Source organism: Monodon monoceros, unplaced genomic scaffold, assembly GCF_005190385.1.
Source record: "Monodon monoceros isolate NGI ecotype Baffin Bay Population unplaced genomic scaffold, NGI_Narwhal_1 Super_Scaffold_3, whole genome shotgun sequence".
NCBI lineage: Eukaryota > Metazoa > Chordata > Mammalia > Artiodactyla > Monodontidae > Monodon > Monodon monoceros.
Window position 1 is genome coordinate 72,188,444 of NW_021703780.1, and position 18,669 is coordinate 72,207,112.

At 38.2% G+C, this 18,669-nt stretch overlaps 1 protein-coding gene across 4 annotated transcripts in view; it reads right to left on the reverse strand.

Moving 5' to 3' along the window:
- Positions 1–18,669, reverse strand: part of CUNH3orf67 (chromosome unknown C3orf67 homolog) — a 260,137-nt gene that overhangs the window by 38,150 nt on the left and 203,318 nt on the right. For all 4 annotated transcript variants that reach the window (XM_029244383.1, XM_029244384.1, XM_029244382.1 and 1 more), the window contains one exon: positions 12,469–12,530. In XM_029244383.1, coding sequence (XP_029100216.1) covers positions 12,469–12,530 — 62 coding nt within the window. The remainder of the gene's footprint in view (positions 1–12,468; positions 12,531–18,669) is intronic.

Genomic DNA, 18,669 nt, shown 5'->3' on the forward strand with positions numbered 1-18,669 from the left:
CACATGTGGATGCTGGGATTCTACTTAGGAGGCTATATCAATGGTCCAGGAGAAAGACGGTGATAGTTTTAGGTGACCAAAAGCCAAAGATAAGCCACTAGAGGGATATGGGGACTAAAAAAATGATTCAAGCTACAGTAATACACACAGTGTTCTAGTCAATGGCCAAACTGTAGTCCGGACTACTCGGTGATTTTATTCAATTTAGAGGATCTCAATTTGAAAAACTCAAAGACGTCCAAAGGAAGGCAATTAAGACTATGCCAGGACCAGGAATGGCAAAGTGGGCTTGAGGCTGGAAAAGTGAGAGGCTGGAGGAGAAAATTAAACAACAAAAAAGCAATATTCAAAAATTTCAAGGGGCATCATGTGGGGAGAAGTTATAGGGAAGCCTATGTCAGCTCAGTATAAGGAATGCTCAGTAATGAAAAACACTGCCTTACGTTGCACTGAGCCTGCTTCCTTGGCAAAAATATGCAGAGATGACTTTTGAAGAGATGTTGGGTTAAATCGTCTTGATAATCTCCAAACTCTCTAGGAGTGTCTGATTCTCTCAAAGTGTGATATTTTTTGGGAAACTTTATTCCTAACATTCCTAATGATATCCTTACCACCACTTTCTACCATTTAATGAAAATACATGTGCCAGTCCCTGCCCCAAACTCTTTACACATATCATCTCATTTAATCCTTACAATGACACTATAAAGTAGGTAGTAAAATATAACCTCTATTTTAGATAAACTAATTGAGGTTTAGAGAAATAAAGGATACAGATCTGGCATTTTAATTTCATTGACTGTGCTTTTAACCAGAATACTATATCACTTCCTAAAACCACTTATTCTACTATATGCCAATGAGTCACATACTGAGCTCAACAATTTTAACCAATTTCTAAATCTTCAAATATGAAAGTATATGCTAACAAGCAATCCCCAAATCTCAGTGGCTTAAAAACAACAAAGGCTTATTTTTTGCTCATGTTAAATGTCCATAACACATGAGCAGGAGAACTCTGTTTATCATGGTCATTCAGCACCCAGGCTGACAAAACAACCACCATCTTGAATGTTTCTGGTAGGTGTCAGAGGAAAAGAGAACTCTGGAGGGTTTCATTCCTGCAATTAAATGTTCCACCCAAGTAACAACATAAGCCATCTTTCTCACAATTCACTGGCTAGAACTAGTTGGGCTAATTGGGTCCACACAAAACCAAGTGGACTTAGAAATGCAATCCAACAATGTGCTTGGGGTTGAAAGAGCTGGGACTACCTGGCAAATTGTGTTAGTAACTACTGCAGACCATAAATATGCAAGGAGACCAGAAATCATGCAAACAACTTTTGCTCAATACATTTCAGGATTTCTTTCAAGAAGAATACTGACTACCTTTTTACATTAGCTTTTTTATTTACCCCAAGTTGAGAGCATTAATATTAGAAGAGGGGAAATGCACAAAACATGATGAATGAAAGTCTTCACTATATATGTAAAACATAACGTGAGCCACAATCATGTCTGGGATTCAAGCCCTGGGCATGCAATATTGGTATATTTATTTGCACTTGGGTTAGATACAAGTGTTCAGATAGAAAATATATTTTACTCCCTTACAAGTTACACTGTACCTAATTATGTAAAAAAAGCTATCATTGGTGAGCTGAGAGAAGATAATGTGAAACAAGTGAAGCCTTACATTAGATTTTGAATATGAAGATGCTACAGTAAAAACCATTTAAGTGCATTATAGAAATTTTACTCTGCAAATTCTTGACAATGGCAGTCCATCACTGTCAAATTAACTAAGAGTATGATATTCAAATTCCAATTTTATTTTATATAAAAATATAAACCTCTTAAGAAGTTTTGCTTTCTGATACATATTTGTAATAATATAAAATAAAGCAAGTTATTTATCTTATTTATTGCTATGACTCAGAGTACTCAATTCAAATTTGAACTACTTTTATCTACTATCTGTGGGTAGATATAATAGTTTTATTCATAAGTACTCCATGATCTTAACCACAAAACTAAAAACCTGCAATGAAAATATGAAGGCATATCAGTGCCATCTATGAAGCATTTCACTGGAAATGGTTGTTAGAAGATAACAATTTCTTGTTGTAAGTGATTTAAATGCCCAAAGAGAAAGTACATGTGCTGTTAGGGTGCTTAAAACATAATTAAAATTTGTATCATAAATGCTAGTTTAGGAAATAACTGATTTTAAAAGCCAACAATATTTCCTGATTTCCTGTAAGGTCGTTGCTGTGATATTTTAGATGGTACTTTTTTTTTCTAATTTGAAAGCTACATATTTTAATAGAGAATGGTCCAAAATGTTTCTTAAGGTCAAACTGGAAATATGTTGATGATTTAAAAATGCAAGCAAAGTGCTTTATTATATTATACCACCACAGTGTTATTGTAGTTTAAAAATATCATTAAATCAGCACAAACCCGCACTTATCATTTCCTGCACATTTTTCAAGCTGAGCTGCCTTCTGACTATGAGTAATCTGTTAATCTGCTCTTTGCCTCACAATCCGTCAAAGTGACAGATTCATTCCTTCTCTAATACATAATATCTTCATTTACGGTATGCCTTGCTGTATCTTTCTTTTTGGCTAGCACTGAAATTTAAAATATCACAAGCAAATTTAGAGAATGCCACAAGGGTGGTGCTCTTGTTTGTTTCCCATTTCTTCCATTATTTCAGCAGGAGAAACCAAAACTTTCTGGATTCTTAATGTGACTTGATAGTATTTCCAAAATGAAGGCAATTTCAGGTTTCAATAAAAGTACTGTGAAAAAGGTCGGAAGAGGGCAAATGGTAAAATACAAAGTAATTGCACCCTTCACCAAGTCAAAACACTGACCAAAATGGAATTTTCTTGCAATACTAGTGGCCAGTGAATAGATTCTCTCTTTCTACCTCCAAACCCTTGATGTACAGAAAAAGATATGGAAAAAAAAAAAAAAAGAAAAAGCAATTCATCCAGTAGTTTAGGATGAATTGTCCCCCTCAAAGACAGGACTTCATTAGCATAAACATCACTACTTAATTGAAAGCCACACTGTGATTTTATTGAAGCTGAGAGCTTCATTTTTATCATGATTTTGATTAACCTCAGGCCAGGCCAGATCTCAGGTTTCTTGTTATTTTGATAATACAAATGGTTCTGCTGTTTAAAAACTGTTCACTATTAATTCAACAGAAGATATTTTACCCTCCCCTCATTTCTTGCTTTAATTCAGTTGCTTACTAGTCTATAAGTTCTGCAAATAAAGAGAATTAAGAACTGAAAAACATGAGAATATGTAAAATTCTAGCTAGTTTCCTTTCATCTTAAGCCATAAAGTTCATTATCTACAAGTCACCATTTAGCTTCACTTGTTACTAATCCAAGCTTTCACATAATAAAACAAAGGACACTATTGCCTCAAAAGTCAAAAGCACACAAGTCGTTTACCGCGAAATATGAGAAACTGCCTTCTAACCAGTCTTGTTTCAGCACATATATAATTTTCTTCCATGCATACACCCAATACCCAACAGCATCTTCTTGTCCTAAGCACCAAAGTGCATCTGATTTGTCTTTACTGAATGGCAAGGGAGCTAAAGGCTTTTAAAAATCAATGGACAAGAAAGAGTCAATAGAACAATAATGTTAGTGTTAATCCAATCAAATGAGCTAAAAGTTGTTTGCCTTTTCTCCTTCAAGAAATTTTAAAATTAGGCTGGACGTTTGACTTGTATGATATTTATTATACCGAGTGGATTTTTATGAGGTAATGAACAGCAAGATATGAAGCTGTAAACTCTGGTAAACATAATATATTGCTAGAGCGAAAAATTATGTGTTCTAACTTTAATCAATTTCAAAATGTAATGTTTTTCATTAACAAGAGAAACAAAAGAATTATAGGGAAGAAGTAGAACCAACTGCCAACAAAAGCAGAGTTTGTGAGTGGGTACCGGGTTTGGAAAAGGCTGTGATTTCTGTGTGCCAGGCTTGGTCCATGCTCCCACACCCCGAGGCACCTTTCTTAAAGCATTCACACACAGCCTTGTTGATATGCAGGGTGTGGACTGCCTGTGCTGGGAGACTGCAAGCTCTCAGGGGGAATGTTAAAGTCATCTCTCCACGGTGCTCTGCACATAGTAGGTGCTTCAAAATACTCACTGAATGTTACTGAAGGTGTGAACTGCAACACGCTCTCAGTCATTTCGTGTTTAAACAACCAGGGAAGCTATTCTGCGTTAGGTTACAAAGTGAATGGTGAGGCAGTGAGTCTACGGATGTGACTGGCTGTGGCCATGTAACCATAATCATGGTCTTCCATATCTTAGGTTCACGTCATTATCCTGGACCTCAGCCTGCATTCCTCTCTCCTTCCCCTCAGACAGAATAGAGGTGAATGTTAGAAACTAGAATTAGTACTTCGATTTTTTTTAAAAGGTGCTCATTACTCTAGAAGGGGAAGCTGAATCTTTTAATTAAAAGCTGAAACTGCAAAAAGTTGGAATGTTACCTTCTTTACACTGGACCCTGGGCCAAAGATAATCTGAGTTCATCATATGGATGGATAACAGTGAATGGGGAGGCCTGGGTAATCTGCAGGAGCCCCACATTTTGCTAGTTAAAAGTGCTAAGATTCTTCAGGGACCCATCATTTCGGACGTAGAAGCTTTGGGGAGGTGGGAGGAGAAGATGCAATCTGTTGCTCTGAAACTCTTGTGCAAATGGGTTTTGTGAATTTGTAATTTTGGAAAACATAACAATACCTAAAATATTGATGAGTATACCCTCAGCCCTAATGGCAGAAGCCTCTCTCATGGAGTACAGCTGGAAAATTAGGAGACTTGAGTTGAAGAGCTAAGCCCCAGTGGCCTGACAGACCTGGTCAGAGAGCACGCAGGCAAGTCAACTGAGAAGCTGCAGAGGGGACTGGCAGGTGCCCAGGCAGGCAGGGCCAGAATGAACAAGTGGAGAGAGTGAATACAAAGAAATAGTGGTCCAGTGGGTAGGGGTGGTACCCAGTTCTCTGGGGTGACAAGTACTTAGGGCCTGGGGCAGGGTGATTTGAGCAGGTACGCACTCTTGAGCTAATGGGCTCTGGTAGAATAAATGATCAAACCAGGACTGAAAATGGGCTGGGCAGGCCAAGTGCCAAGAGCAGAGGAGGAAAGAGAAAGGATGGGGCAGGGACTGCCAGCTGTCTGGCCCTGTTGGTAATTGCTGGGTCCTCTGAAACCCAAGGAGAAGTGGTGGTCCTAAAGTTGTGTAGGGCGGGGTCCTAGGTTCAGAGTGGTCAGAGGTGAGAAGCAGGATGATTCCCCAGGGATTCCATTTGCTACCAAGGATGACTTTAGCTCGGGTTTTCACTGGGGCAGGGCTAGAGAGGCTAAAGCCTGGCCTTTGCTGTAGACTGGGGAGGAAAGGGGCCCAGCTGAGTCTCTTTATACAGGTGTTTTTAAAGTCTATTGTGAAGTTTAGACCAGTGAACTGAGGACCCCTCCAGAAGCATGAAGGGCAGGGAGTCACTTGGGTCAAGAGGGTACCTGCACCATAGGCTCAGATTCGTCCTCTCTCTTTCTCTCTCTGTATATACATATATACTTTTTTTCTTCATTTCCATTTGCCTATCCAGATTCTGTTAATTGGTGAGGGTTAAGTACACATTCGACAGCAGTGCCAACCCAAGCAGATTTCTAGCCGTTGGCACCCTCACTCCATGAAATGGGCATGAATAGGCAAATACGGATAAGCAACTTCCAGTAAGAATACAGAGAAAATTCTCAAATTCAATACAAAAGTCTCTATTTAAAGTTTTAAAATGATACACTTGCCAGACACTTCAGATTGTGCATATCTTCTAAGGGATCATTTAAAACAAATTCATGAGAGAGATTTCATTTATTACAAGTGGGAACAGGGCCAGGTTCCAGACACCCTCAAGGGAGAAAAGTATACAGGTGCTCCTGGGTTCCAGCTAACAGTTAAGTACGCAACGATGCAGCTAGTGTAGAGAGATGAGGGAAAGTCATTTTTGTGAGGTGAGATTTAATGAATTCAGCACACATTTCTTGAGTGTCTCCTTTGTGCCTGGCACTGTTTGAGGAGCTAGGGATATAGTGAGCAAGAGAGATAAAGGCCCTATGTTCATGCAGTTTACATTCTAGCATATTCTGGAGGTGTGTGTGGCATATTCTGGAGGGGTGTGTGTGTGTGTGTGTGCGTGTGTGTGTGTAGACAACAAGAAACAAGCAAGTAAATATCAGGTAGTGAAATGTACTATGGTAAAAACGAAAAAGATAATGTAATGAGGCTGCCTGGGGCTACTTCAGGTTGGATGCTAAGAAAGGGGCTCTCTGAGGAGATGACATTTAGATGGAGACCTGAAAGACAGGAAGAGGCTGCTATGTCCTTTCTAGGGTAGGGAATGCCAGGCAGAGGGGCCATCTCATGCAAAGCTCTTATGGTGAAACCAAGCCTGGAGTATTTGAGAAAATGAGGCAGGACGGTGGTATTTGATCCGTAGTGAGCAAGGTGCACAATGGTACAGAACACGGTCTGAGTGGTGGGCATTCAGGATAAGGAGCACGACTTGACCCTAAGAGCAGAGGGAAACCTTTGGGAAGTTTTACACGGGGGGACACTTCAGGCCCGTTTAGATGTATCAATACCACTCTGGTTGCTGAGTGGAGAATAGACTGTAGGGGCCAAAGGAGCAGAGAAAGCAGGTGGAAAGCTATGGTATTTGTTCAGGTGAGGGATGATGGCAACATGGCTAGGATTGCAGTAGTAAAGAGACAGCACTGGCTGGACTTGGCATATACTATGGTTGGAGGGTGTACCAGTATGAATTTCTGAGGCTGGACATGGGTGGGTTAGAGAGAGAAACCAGGGAATGCTCTTGGTTTCTGACTTGAGTAAAAGGGCGATGACGGTGGCATTTTTGAGATGGAGAAAACTGAAGAAAGAACAGATGTGTGTAGAGGGAGAGAAAACCAAGTTATGTTTGGCAATGGATTTGAGGTATACATTAGAGATCCAAGTGGATTGAATATCTGTCAAATTGGCAGCTTGGAGAGATGAGTCTGGAATTCAGAGGAGGGTCAGGATTGGACATATAATTTTGAGAGTCATTAGAATATAGAAGGTATTGGAAGCTATTATTAAAGAGATTGTATAAATAATACATATTATATTATATATTAAAGATTAGGGCCATTCTAATGGTTACCAGTGTCTATGGATCTCTGGGTTGGCAGGGAGTGGAACATACATGAAAATCAGATTTAAACTCTGTCCAAACAAGGGCCTTTCACAAAACACAATTTTATCCTGGTAGTGGATAAAGCAATACCATTGTCCTTCCATTTTCAGAAAAGGAAGGGGGAAACTCTTGCAAGGATGTAGGAAAATATTTGAAACTTAACTGGTTAATATTTAGGATGAAGATTTTCATTTCTCCATGGTATGTGGGCATACCTCCCTGCTCCCTCCCTCAGCTCACATTCTGATAGAGCCCCTACCCAAGCCAGGCTGTGCTGAGCATCACAGGGAGGAGAGATACCATTCTGTCCCCAGGGAACCTGGAAAACAGCATGACAGGTCCTCAGTCAAGGATCTTAAATCAGACCTGAGGAATCTGAGTATGGAAAGTCACTCCCCTACAATGAGCAGGTGTGAATTTGTGGGAAGGGGATTATGAAATGAGAGGCACCAATATGGATAGCTTTTCCTCGGTAAACCTAACAATAGAAATGATGAAAGTAAAAACTGATGCCTTTGGTTTTACAAACAAATCATTAAGATTTAATGCCAAAATATAGGTAGTAGCAAACAACAACACTACATTTAGAGAAACTGTGTGCACAGTTAATCAGGAAAACCTCTGTTGTGCTTTGGTCTAAGGAGGAATATTTGTTAAAAATGTGACTTGTTTTAAAATCATCCAAACTTAATCATTTGAAGAGGAAAATGACATACAAGTTCTGTATTTAATTTTGTTTATACATTTTCTCTCTCTTGTGTTGGTGGGGGAAAAAAACCTTAAGCAATAGAAGAGAAGCTCATCTCCTGACTGTTGGAGAGAAAAGATAAATGAAGCCACCGTGATCAGTCCAGAGCAGTGCCTGTAGGTTACAGTGACAGGCCAGCTCGCCTCGGTCAGGCCGGCTGAGCCAGTGTGAATCGAGGTCAGTGATTATTAACCCTCTGTCAAAGTCTACAGGGATTTATCGGATAATGATAGTTGTAAGTATGTTCATATCGCACAAACACGTGGCAAGGCTGCAAAGGATTCAAGCCCTAACACAATCTGCAAGGACATTTTAAAAAATTATGGATAAATGTTAAATCATAAAGCAAACAGGTTAGAAAGAAAACCATGCCGTTCATGACTGTTTGGTCAGTCTAGAATTATTTTCTATATCGTTTATTTCCATAAATTTCCATTTTCTATATTGTTATTTCCATTTGGAACCTTACAGAGCCTTTGACTACCTTCCCTCCTCCCCCCTTAGTTTACCAATGAGTTATAAAAATAGCAAGCGTAATCATCATTTGAAACGCAAGACTGGTTACCGACTCCATCCATGTGAACAGACAACCAGAATGTAATCACAGCTTACTTTATAAAACCCGTTCCTGAGCAAAAATATCTTGAGCTGTTCTGAAGAATCTACATGAACACATACGTAGATGTGCCTAAGGGGCAGCTCTAAACCCCGCAAACCAATAGACGGCATTTTAAAATAAATGACTGAAGACTGTGAACAGCATCCATTTTGCTCAATTTGGCAGCATGTAAGTTTACATGCTAGGAAACATTTCTCAACATGAATGAACTGTGAAATTGTTTCCTCCTCCCAACACTCCTTTAAATTGTATTAGATTATGTTAGCCATTTCTGCACATTGTCATACAAGCTGTCAGTGCCCCACGATGCAGTGTGGGTGAACAATGGAAGCAAGGGCCCCAGCAACTGAGATGCTAAGTGTCCATCAGAATGTTAGGCAAAAAGAGTGGGAAATATCACCCCCGTCCCCCATGCCTACCAAAGCAAGGGGAAATGGCTTTGTTGCAAATCTAGACACACAAGGGAATATGATTTGGTGAACCATGTGTATTTCAATCCCCAGATTGCAAACTTCTCAGGAAATGACTAACATTGTATGCCACCCTCCATCCAATATCAAGCATTGCCCTATGAGTGCAAGTGAACTCTTTTACTCTAAGGAAACCACTATATGAATATATGCAGAGTTTTAGCCATTTTTACCCTAGAGATAACTTTTCAAAACACAAATTTGTCTGCTTCGTGGACTGCATACTATCTTTAACTTTACTCATCAATATATAAAACTAAGAAGGTAATTATGGTACAGAAATAAAAATCTTTCCAGAATAAAATGTAAATAAAAGACTGGGCATATTGGTTATTCTGTTATATTAATAAAGCTTGGGGATATTGGTTATTCTGTTATACTAATAAAGCTAACTGAAAGTTGACTCTCTAAATATGTACATATGTGGGTATGAGTCCATATAATTTACAAATCTTAGGTTCTTAGGTCTCTGGAGTAGTTGCAGATATTTCACTGAAGCTAATGTGGCCATTTCACCTCCCAAAGGGCACCATCATACTCTCCTCTTGGAGGACCTGCACACACATGTCCCCGATCCCCGTCATGTTTGCATTATTTTGATCACAACAACACTTAATTCAGGAAATCTAGAGCCTTCCTGCTTCTCATGTGTTGTTCAGAGCTTCTGCACACCAAACTTTCAACAAGTTTCAGGCGAGATGCTTGTTTATCCAAGGGGGTAGACATAGAGACTTACCTTTTCATTTCTTATTTTTTCAATAGTCATTATTAGTATCTTTTAACTTCAAAGCTTAATTTTAAAGTTCTGTATTGTAGGGTCTAAAGCATGGGATACTATTTATAAGAAATACAATACAAACCTTAAGAAGAATCATAGCTGTCAATTTTAAATTAAATCACATGTATTGCATGATTCAGTTTATCCCATTTTTATATGATGATCTATGCTGACCTCATAATTTTATCATCTTCTTTATTTATGGTCCAATAATGCCTTTCTGCCAATTCTCCAAGCTACTGGATTTATGAGCCAAGAGCTAAGCCATGTAATCTGTAGATTTTCTGAACAGCCATATAATAATTTTCTAGGAAACTGGTGGATAACCTGCTGGAAAATGGTGCTGGCAGCATTTTACTTTTTGCTTTGAAATCTGGCTTTTAATTTTATGTGAAAATGTAGATTAATATTTCATAAATGAATGAACATTTAATTGGTTAAATAAAATATGCTGTCTGTTTGGTGAATTTTCTTATATTCTATCTTTGGGAATCAAATTTTAAAAGAGGTTTAAAATCAAATACTACCACATCTAAACATTAATTAATTAATCCAATAATATGAGGTATGTTTCCTATATAGGGCAGTGTTCCCTTTAATAGTGGAACTCGTTTTCATATGGAAAGTCTATAATGAGTCTCATCAAAGTCACAAAATCATAAATCTGTAAGTGACCTTAGAGAGCTTGCTGTAACTGAAATCGTTTCCTTTACACATGAGGGTGTTCTTATTATTAGGTCTGAACAGTTTGAGAGGCTGGTCTGAGATCATACACTGGGTTAGTAGCAGAAGTAGCATGAAAATTAGGTCCCCATTTTCCTTTTATTGAAACAAAATGCTCCACTTTCTAACATCACTTTCCATCACTCTCATTTACTCAGCTTACAAGTCGTGACTGTTATAATTTGGACCAAAGTTGGATTTCCAATTACCTTGAAAGCTTATTCATATATAGATAAAGAGTTTATTGGTCAAATCTAGATGAGCTGCAAGATTGCAAGAGACATATACGCATATCAAGAGATAACTATTTTGAAGAATGTTTAAACACCTTTTTATATACACTGAAATTACAATCTCAGTTTTCAACTCCTTATCACATTTATTATGACAGTGACAATTCCCCCTACTAGGTAACATGCAAGAATGACCAGATCAAGTATATAGACCAGACACACGTAGAAGAGATTACTAATAAAGAACACTTACTCTACCTATGTCATGAATATTCTGGACCCCATTAAAAGTCCTGTAAACCATGTATGTGGTTTCCTGCTAGCCATGTTAATTTTACATGGCTTGGTTGGTTGGCTCTTCATTGCTGATTGGACCAGAAGTGGATACTTGGCCCAAGCTAGGCCAATCACACTCTTTCTCCTGGAAAGTAGGAACTGGGATTCAGACATAGACTGTCAGCCTCAGCATGTATTTTGAAATGTAATATGTAAACTCAAGACAGCTATATGTGACTGAGAAGTAAAGAAAGCTGGTGCTTAGAAGAACTGAGCAGATAGGAAGAAGCAAACAGAGATGGAGTGAGGATACTGCCTGCCTGCCTCTCTGCTTTCTAGCTCCTCATTTCAGATCCCTCCTGAGGCCTGGCTGCCCTTGGCTTCCACGATACAGCCCTGTATTCTTATTTAACAAATTCCTTCTGCCTCTCTCAGGTGAGAGAGCTTGATAATGAGATGCATTTAGATAATGGGGTGCATTAGTTATTATAATAACTAATTAGATAATTAGTTATTATAATCTTATGATAACTAAGATCCTGTGGGTGGAGCCCAAGATAGACTGATTTTCAGTAAATTCTTAGTATTTAATAAACAGTAATAAAGTGATATTGACTTATACTGATAAACTAGCTTATTTAGCTATTTTTAGAAAGCCATATAATACTACCTATAGTTCAAAACTTGAATTCAGATTCACTTATCTCTAATGAGCCTAATATAATAAGGTTCTTCTATATTGTCAAATGACTCAAGTGTCAATGACATTTTTGAAATAATAAAATAATTTTGAGATTACGAACTTTGAAATTATGAAAAAAGAGAATGGCCACTTGAACTCATATTAGCTATCTTGATGAATGTAAAGGCACCAGGTGATACAAAAAAAATTCATGCCTAAAATGTACTAAACTTCAAAGACCTATTAAGATGAAACACCTATGAAAATAGAATAATATTGAATAAATGAACAATTAAAGAGAGCTTGCTATGTGACAGGAACTGTGCTAAGGATTTTTCATGTATTATTAGTCCATATGATCCTCCCCAAAATACTACGAGGTAATTAGTATGCCTGAATTACTTTGACTTAAATGATTTTCTCAAAGTTCCACAGCTAGTAAAAGGCAGAAGTGCTATTTAAACCTAGTTACACTATTAACCATGACACCATAGTCTGATTAAGAAAAGTAGGCTGAATTAAAACATCTATAGAAAAGAACTTTGGAAGCCTTTTGGAAGTTTGGAAAACAATTTCATGAAACCAAGAAAAATGCACAGTCGATTCCTAAATAATCTTAAAAAAAATTTAGCTTATTAATGATTCTTACCGGGGGTTAGAAGGAGAAGGTGGATTCATTTCTTTCTGATAGTGACGACCCTGGTTGACAGGCTGTAAAAGACAAAACATTTGTGAGGCACTAATCAGCATAATGCTCTTTACAGGTACTTTCACATGCACTCTCATTACTGTAATTTTTTCCTGAGAAACAACCTGTAAGAAGGGGCTGGTTTATTTTACAAAAAGTCGAAGGCTGTTTGGGAGACCCAGCAAGTAACAAAGTGGTATATGTAAGAAAACACAGGTTATCAGTCACTGGATTAGACAGCATCTATGGCGTAATTAAAGTTCATGTGTGGAATCCTCCTCCTTGTGGAATTTTTATACTGTTAACAAAGGTTGCTATTTCCAGATACAACAAAACAAAACAAGACATCTCCTGGAACTAATGCTGTATATACCAAGTATCAGCAATGACCTGGAGACCCGGAGATATAGAATATATATATTTATATCTCAATGTTACTAAGTTTGCAAGGATAACTTCTATTTTCTTTTTGAGTCTTCATTGCTGTGTGCGGGCTTTCTCTAGTTGCGGCGAGCGGGGGCTACTCTTCGTTGAGGTGCACAGGCTTCTCATTGCAGTGGCTTCTCTTGTTGTGAAGCACAGGCTCTAGGTGCGTGGGCTTCAGTAGTTGTGGTGTGCAGGCTCCATAGTTGTAGCTCGTGGGCTCTAGAGCGCAGGCTCGGTAGTTGTGGTACACAGGCTTAGTTGCTCTGTGGCATGTGGGATCTTCCTGGGCCAGGGATCGAACCGGTGTCCCCTGCATTGGCAGGTGGATTCTTAACCACTGTGCCACTAGGGAAGTCCTCTATTTTCATTATTGGAATTACACATGTAAATCTTAGGTCAAGGCGGTCATTTTCCCTGAGTGTATAATAAAACCTCAAGCGTTAATCAGAGAACTGAAAAAAGTGATGCCAATACCTGACAAAAACATGAAATCTGAATTTCCCCCTCCGCAAGAAATCTTTAAGTTACTACCTTTTTCAAAACATAGGTAAACAGCTTCATTCCATGCAAGCTTTAAACACTTGCCTCCAATGGAACTTGATGTTTTTCCTTTGTTCTATAAAGGGAGAAAATTTCATTATATCTGATAGAAATTCTCTTTTTGAATATCACCTCAAAGTATTTTTCTTATGTGGTTAACAACCATGAAATTCTAATATGAAAATCATTTTTAACATTTTCATTTTATTACAATTTGGAATTTGGTACATTTTTGAATTGCATTTAGAGGGCTTCTGTTACTTCCTTACCTAATGGGTTTGGCGTTAAGGTTTTCTCAGCCATAATGTGGACCCATAGTGCTGACCCCAACTGAAGAAAACAGCGTAGCAATGATGCCTGTACATAAAAGGCACATATTCCTTATTTTCCACATATTCCTTATTTTAATGGGTCCTAAAATATTAATGACATGGGTGATGGGAATTCTTTAAACTGTCTTCCTCTATAAATAATCTCTTGGAAGTGTTCCTTTAATTTAAATCAAACACCCTGTCTAATAATCACAGTCACTTAGCCTATCTGTGATGCCCCATGAACTTGAATGTACTCAGATACTTTGGTAATTGAACCAATATCAGTGCATCACCATTTCAGTAATAAGAAAAAACAGCTGGGAGAACAGTGGAAGGAAAAACATGTCATAAGACATACTTGATCTCACTGGAGAAATAAGACTTCCAGCAATTTGCAAGTGAAATTTAGTTCTATGATTTAGGCTTTATTATTTCACAGCAAAAAAGGAATTAGTAAGCAAGGGGACTAGGTTCTCCAGACAAACTCACAGTGGTGCAGAAATACTCCTGATAATACATTCATTAGTATTCGTCCACAATTTCACCTGTACTCAGGCCTCTAGTGAATGGATCTCTGCCTATTTACTTTTACAGGCATTTAAATAACTCTCTATGCATCACAGTCCTGATATTCAGGCAAATTTCCATTTTCTTAATTTTATACTGATAATTGTATTTTATACCTGTCCCTAACCCCCTTATTCCCAATGACTTACTCCAGTCTCTGGAGAACAGAAATGGTTACAGAATCCTATTTGGTTTGTGACCGAGTTCTTACACAGACTACATAGACTGGCCCTTTCATGTTTGCTCATGTTTCTATAAAACAGATCCAATGAAACAAGCAGTACAAAAGAACACTAAAATAAAAGATTCACATTCACAGTGATTTTTAAGTGTTAGAAAAGAGAAAAATAATCAGTGGAAACTTTTTGAAGTAGTAAGGACTGCTGACATGAATAGACAGAAAAGTAAATGAAAAAATTCAGTTAAAAATAATTGTAGGGTAGTAGAACTCACTCTGAATATCCAATTCCTTAATTTTTACTACTGAAAACTAATTACCAAGTTTTTATCCCCAAATATTTTATTCAATAGCCAATTTAAATTGAATAATAGCAAATCATGGCAGAGCATTCTGACTCATACGTGTAACTGCTGTAAACTGACTTATAAACCCTAATTGCTAATGACTCTGTTGGGGAAGGATGCAAGTCTTGCTCTGAAGTGGGTACAATACAAAACTGGGTGATCCCAGTTCCCTTTCTCTGTACATGTCTCCTAATTTCATAATCAGACTCAGGGACAGGAAGGGATATGGCAATGATGCAGCTAAAAGGCTCCTTCAAGATATTTCAGTTACCATAACTTTGCTGTGATGCTTTCAAAGGGCAGAGCTTTCACTTCAATGATGTCATTTTGCTTTCCCAGGCCCAAATCAGAATAAATGGGAATGTGCCTAATGGCTTCTAAAAGCTCTCTGAACATGGTGGGGTGGAGGTAGGGGGAACAGATGGGCTTCTGAAGCCAGATGTCCCCATCCACGAATGGAATAGATACATTTCTGTACCTGTGCAGCAGTAAACCTATTTCTACTATTCTAGGTAGGTAACATTCCATGAAAGCACAAGTTAAAAAAACAAAATTGATTTTGGAATTCAGCCGCATTTAGAGAGTTCCATAAGAAGCAGCAAAGGAATAATAACTAACTCCTACAAATAACTATGACAACAATAATAATAGCAGTAACTGATATTTATTGAGTACTTACTCTGTGTTAAAACCTTGATAGGTATTATCTCATTTGATCCTCACAGCAATTTTATGAAATAGATAGGATTAACAACTCCATCTAACAGAGGAGGAAATTCAGACACTGGGTGTTAACCTAAGGTCATGTCAGTCAGGAAATAGTGGGGCCAGAATTTGAACCCAGGCAGTCTGATTCCGTAGTTTACCCTCTGAACCAGTAAGCTGTAGTGCTTAACCCAGCTCAGGGGTTCACCTAAAGTGGCGAATACCTAAGTTTCTGAATAACAAGTATGACAAACTCAGTTCAGTTAATGGCAGGAAGAAAAAGTAGTCCTGAAATACATTTATTTGATATATATAAGACTATCTCCTTGCCATAAATTAAATTAATTTGATTTCATTCTTATGACACGTCACTATATATTTAAAATTAAAGAAAATAAGTTTGCCACATTGCCAAATTTGGGACAACATAAGATATAACAGACAATACTCTAAGAATGAGAAAAGTTTATTTCATGGGGTGACTTTCATAGTCACTAAACACAGAACAACTCGCACATTTCAATATTTTCTCCTGACAGCACAGAAATTACACTGACTCTGATATTAATTTTTGTATATTATTTCTATGGTGGTATAAAGAACAGCTGCTCATCTGATTTATCTGCAGCTTAGCACAATCAACTACTTACGTTTTTAGTTCAGGACCATTAAAAGAAAACTAATACCCAAAGAGAGCTAAGAAGTTAATGAATCTACAGACCAGAACAAATTAAGACCTATTACCTATAAAGAGCCTGAAATGCCAACGTATTACGTATTGGACACATAGCAACCAGCAATCATCGTGTAAAACATGATATGTTGATGAGCCAAAAAATGGAACAGATCCTAGAAACTTGGGACCTTGTCCTTTTGGTGGCGCTGTTGCTATGCACTAGTGTCAGAAAAACTACACTCACTCACGTGAAATTAACTGCCATGGAGCACAAAAAGCTTTGCTTTTCCATAATCAAGCTGCTAGAAATTTTGGGGTGAGGGAGAGAACTGAAGGCTAAATTAAAGGACAGGAGATAAGATAATCCTGCCATGTTAAAAGGTAAAGGCAATATTTTTCTGTTGTTACGTAAAACATATGAAAATGGCAAAAATGTTGCAAGGTTAATCAAGACCGTAAATAACTTGTTAGAGAACCTCACCATATGCTTGTAATCCTATTAAGTGCATTTTGCCTCGTTTTTCTCCAGATATCATGCTCTGCAGTGTGCCATGTTGATGGATACATGTGAGGATTTTTTTTTTTTTAACAAGCTGAGGAGTCTTACATGCTTGATATTAGGTTATGGGAATTGTTAACTTGAAGGAATGATGGCTTTGAGGCATCTGCTGACAGGGTAGCATGCATATGAGGCATACTTTTCTTGAATCTAGGTTAGAGGTGGGACCGAGAAATAATGAAATATTGAAATAATGAGTTTATTTGTCAAGCTCTGAGGGGTCAGTCTGAATTCTAATGGTTAAGCTCACATCAAAACAAGCACAACAGAACCTCTGCTCATTCTTACAGCCCTCAGTGGTGATAAAAAGGGAAAATATCCTAGAAATCTTTTCTGACCACTCAAGTGGCCCTTTGAGGAGAACATCTTTGGGGGAGCAGCATATTACATTTAGCGTGAGCCTACTCTTTTAGGCACTGGGCACACGCATTCCATGTACACATTCAATTCCCACCATGCCAACACGATGAAGGGGCTTTATTATTCCCATTTTATAAGTGATTGTGCTAGCAAATGGCAGAGCTGCGATTTGAGCCCAGGTTGGCTGATGTAGAGTCTAAATTCTTTTGGTCATCACTTGAAGCTGTCTCTATTAACAACTATTCCTCGTCCTAACAAGAAACCACACCACACATACACACACACACCCCTCAAGACATAGTTTTATGCTGTCAATCAAAATCCTTCACCAAAATAAAATTCACTTAAGAATCCATTATAACTAATTCCTAGTTTTCTTCCTAAGGCTGCCTAGAGCCCAGTTTTTGAATAAATCTCACGAGGGCTACTCCTAACAGAACCCTCCAAAATTGATTACTTGTAGCCTGGTTTCCACAGAAGTTGTAAAGCATTGTTTTAATTGAATTTGGTTCTAAGTTGGAAACTTTGAAAAATCTGTCTGTCAAAGGTCAATGGTTTTCTCAGTAGGCTTGATTTATTTAGCAAGAGATGCCTACAAAAGCCAATTTGCTATGAGAAATATGGTTACATTTAATTACACTTTAAAATGACTAATTTATTATATCTAAACACCTTTTAAACAGTACATATTACTCTGAACTGTACAGATGCTGAGGAAAGCTGAGAAACCAAAGCTTGCAGTAAACACAATAGATTTTGCTAAAGACTGCATTTTGCTCTGCGTTGGCTTCCTGGTTTGACTGCAGTGTTTCTAAAGTCATTAGGTAAAGATGCCAAACTGAATGTGAGCTGCCTAAATCTTCTTTCTGAACTACTGATCACCAAGTCCTGCCCAGAGGGAGATTTTTTCTTTGTGTGTATATTTAATATCCATCTATCAAATCTTAAATGTAAAATATTACTAGCATCATTCAGGACTTATTTAAGCAAAGCACAGCTGATGTTTATTTTGGAATTTTGATGAAACGACCTTACTTTAGAGTAAAAAAGGAATCTTTTAATATTATTCATTGATTTATTCAACCAATGACTAACAACCAGCTGCTACTGAGCGTGACCTCATGCCAGGCTCTGTGCTGGCTGCCAGTCCTGTGCCAGTCCTGTGTCTGCTCTGTGCCAGTCCTGCCTACAAGGGGATCACAGCCAGGCCCGAGGGATATCGCTAATAATGGTTACCTGATGTGGTAAGTGCTATCACTGAGCCTGAAGATAACGGGAACCAGAGACGGAAGAAAACAATTCTGTGCAGGAGGGAGGGTTTCATGAAGCTGGGACATCTGAGTCGGGCCTTGGAAAACAGGAGTGTTCAGTGTAGAGAAGAGGGATGGAGGGTCTCCAGGCAGAGGAAAGGGTATGGGCAATGGCATCACTGACATGATGTGGACAAAAGGAATGACAGTGATGGGCAAGCTGCAGTGTAGCTAGAGTAT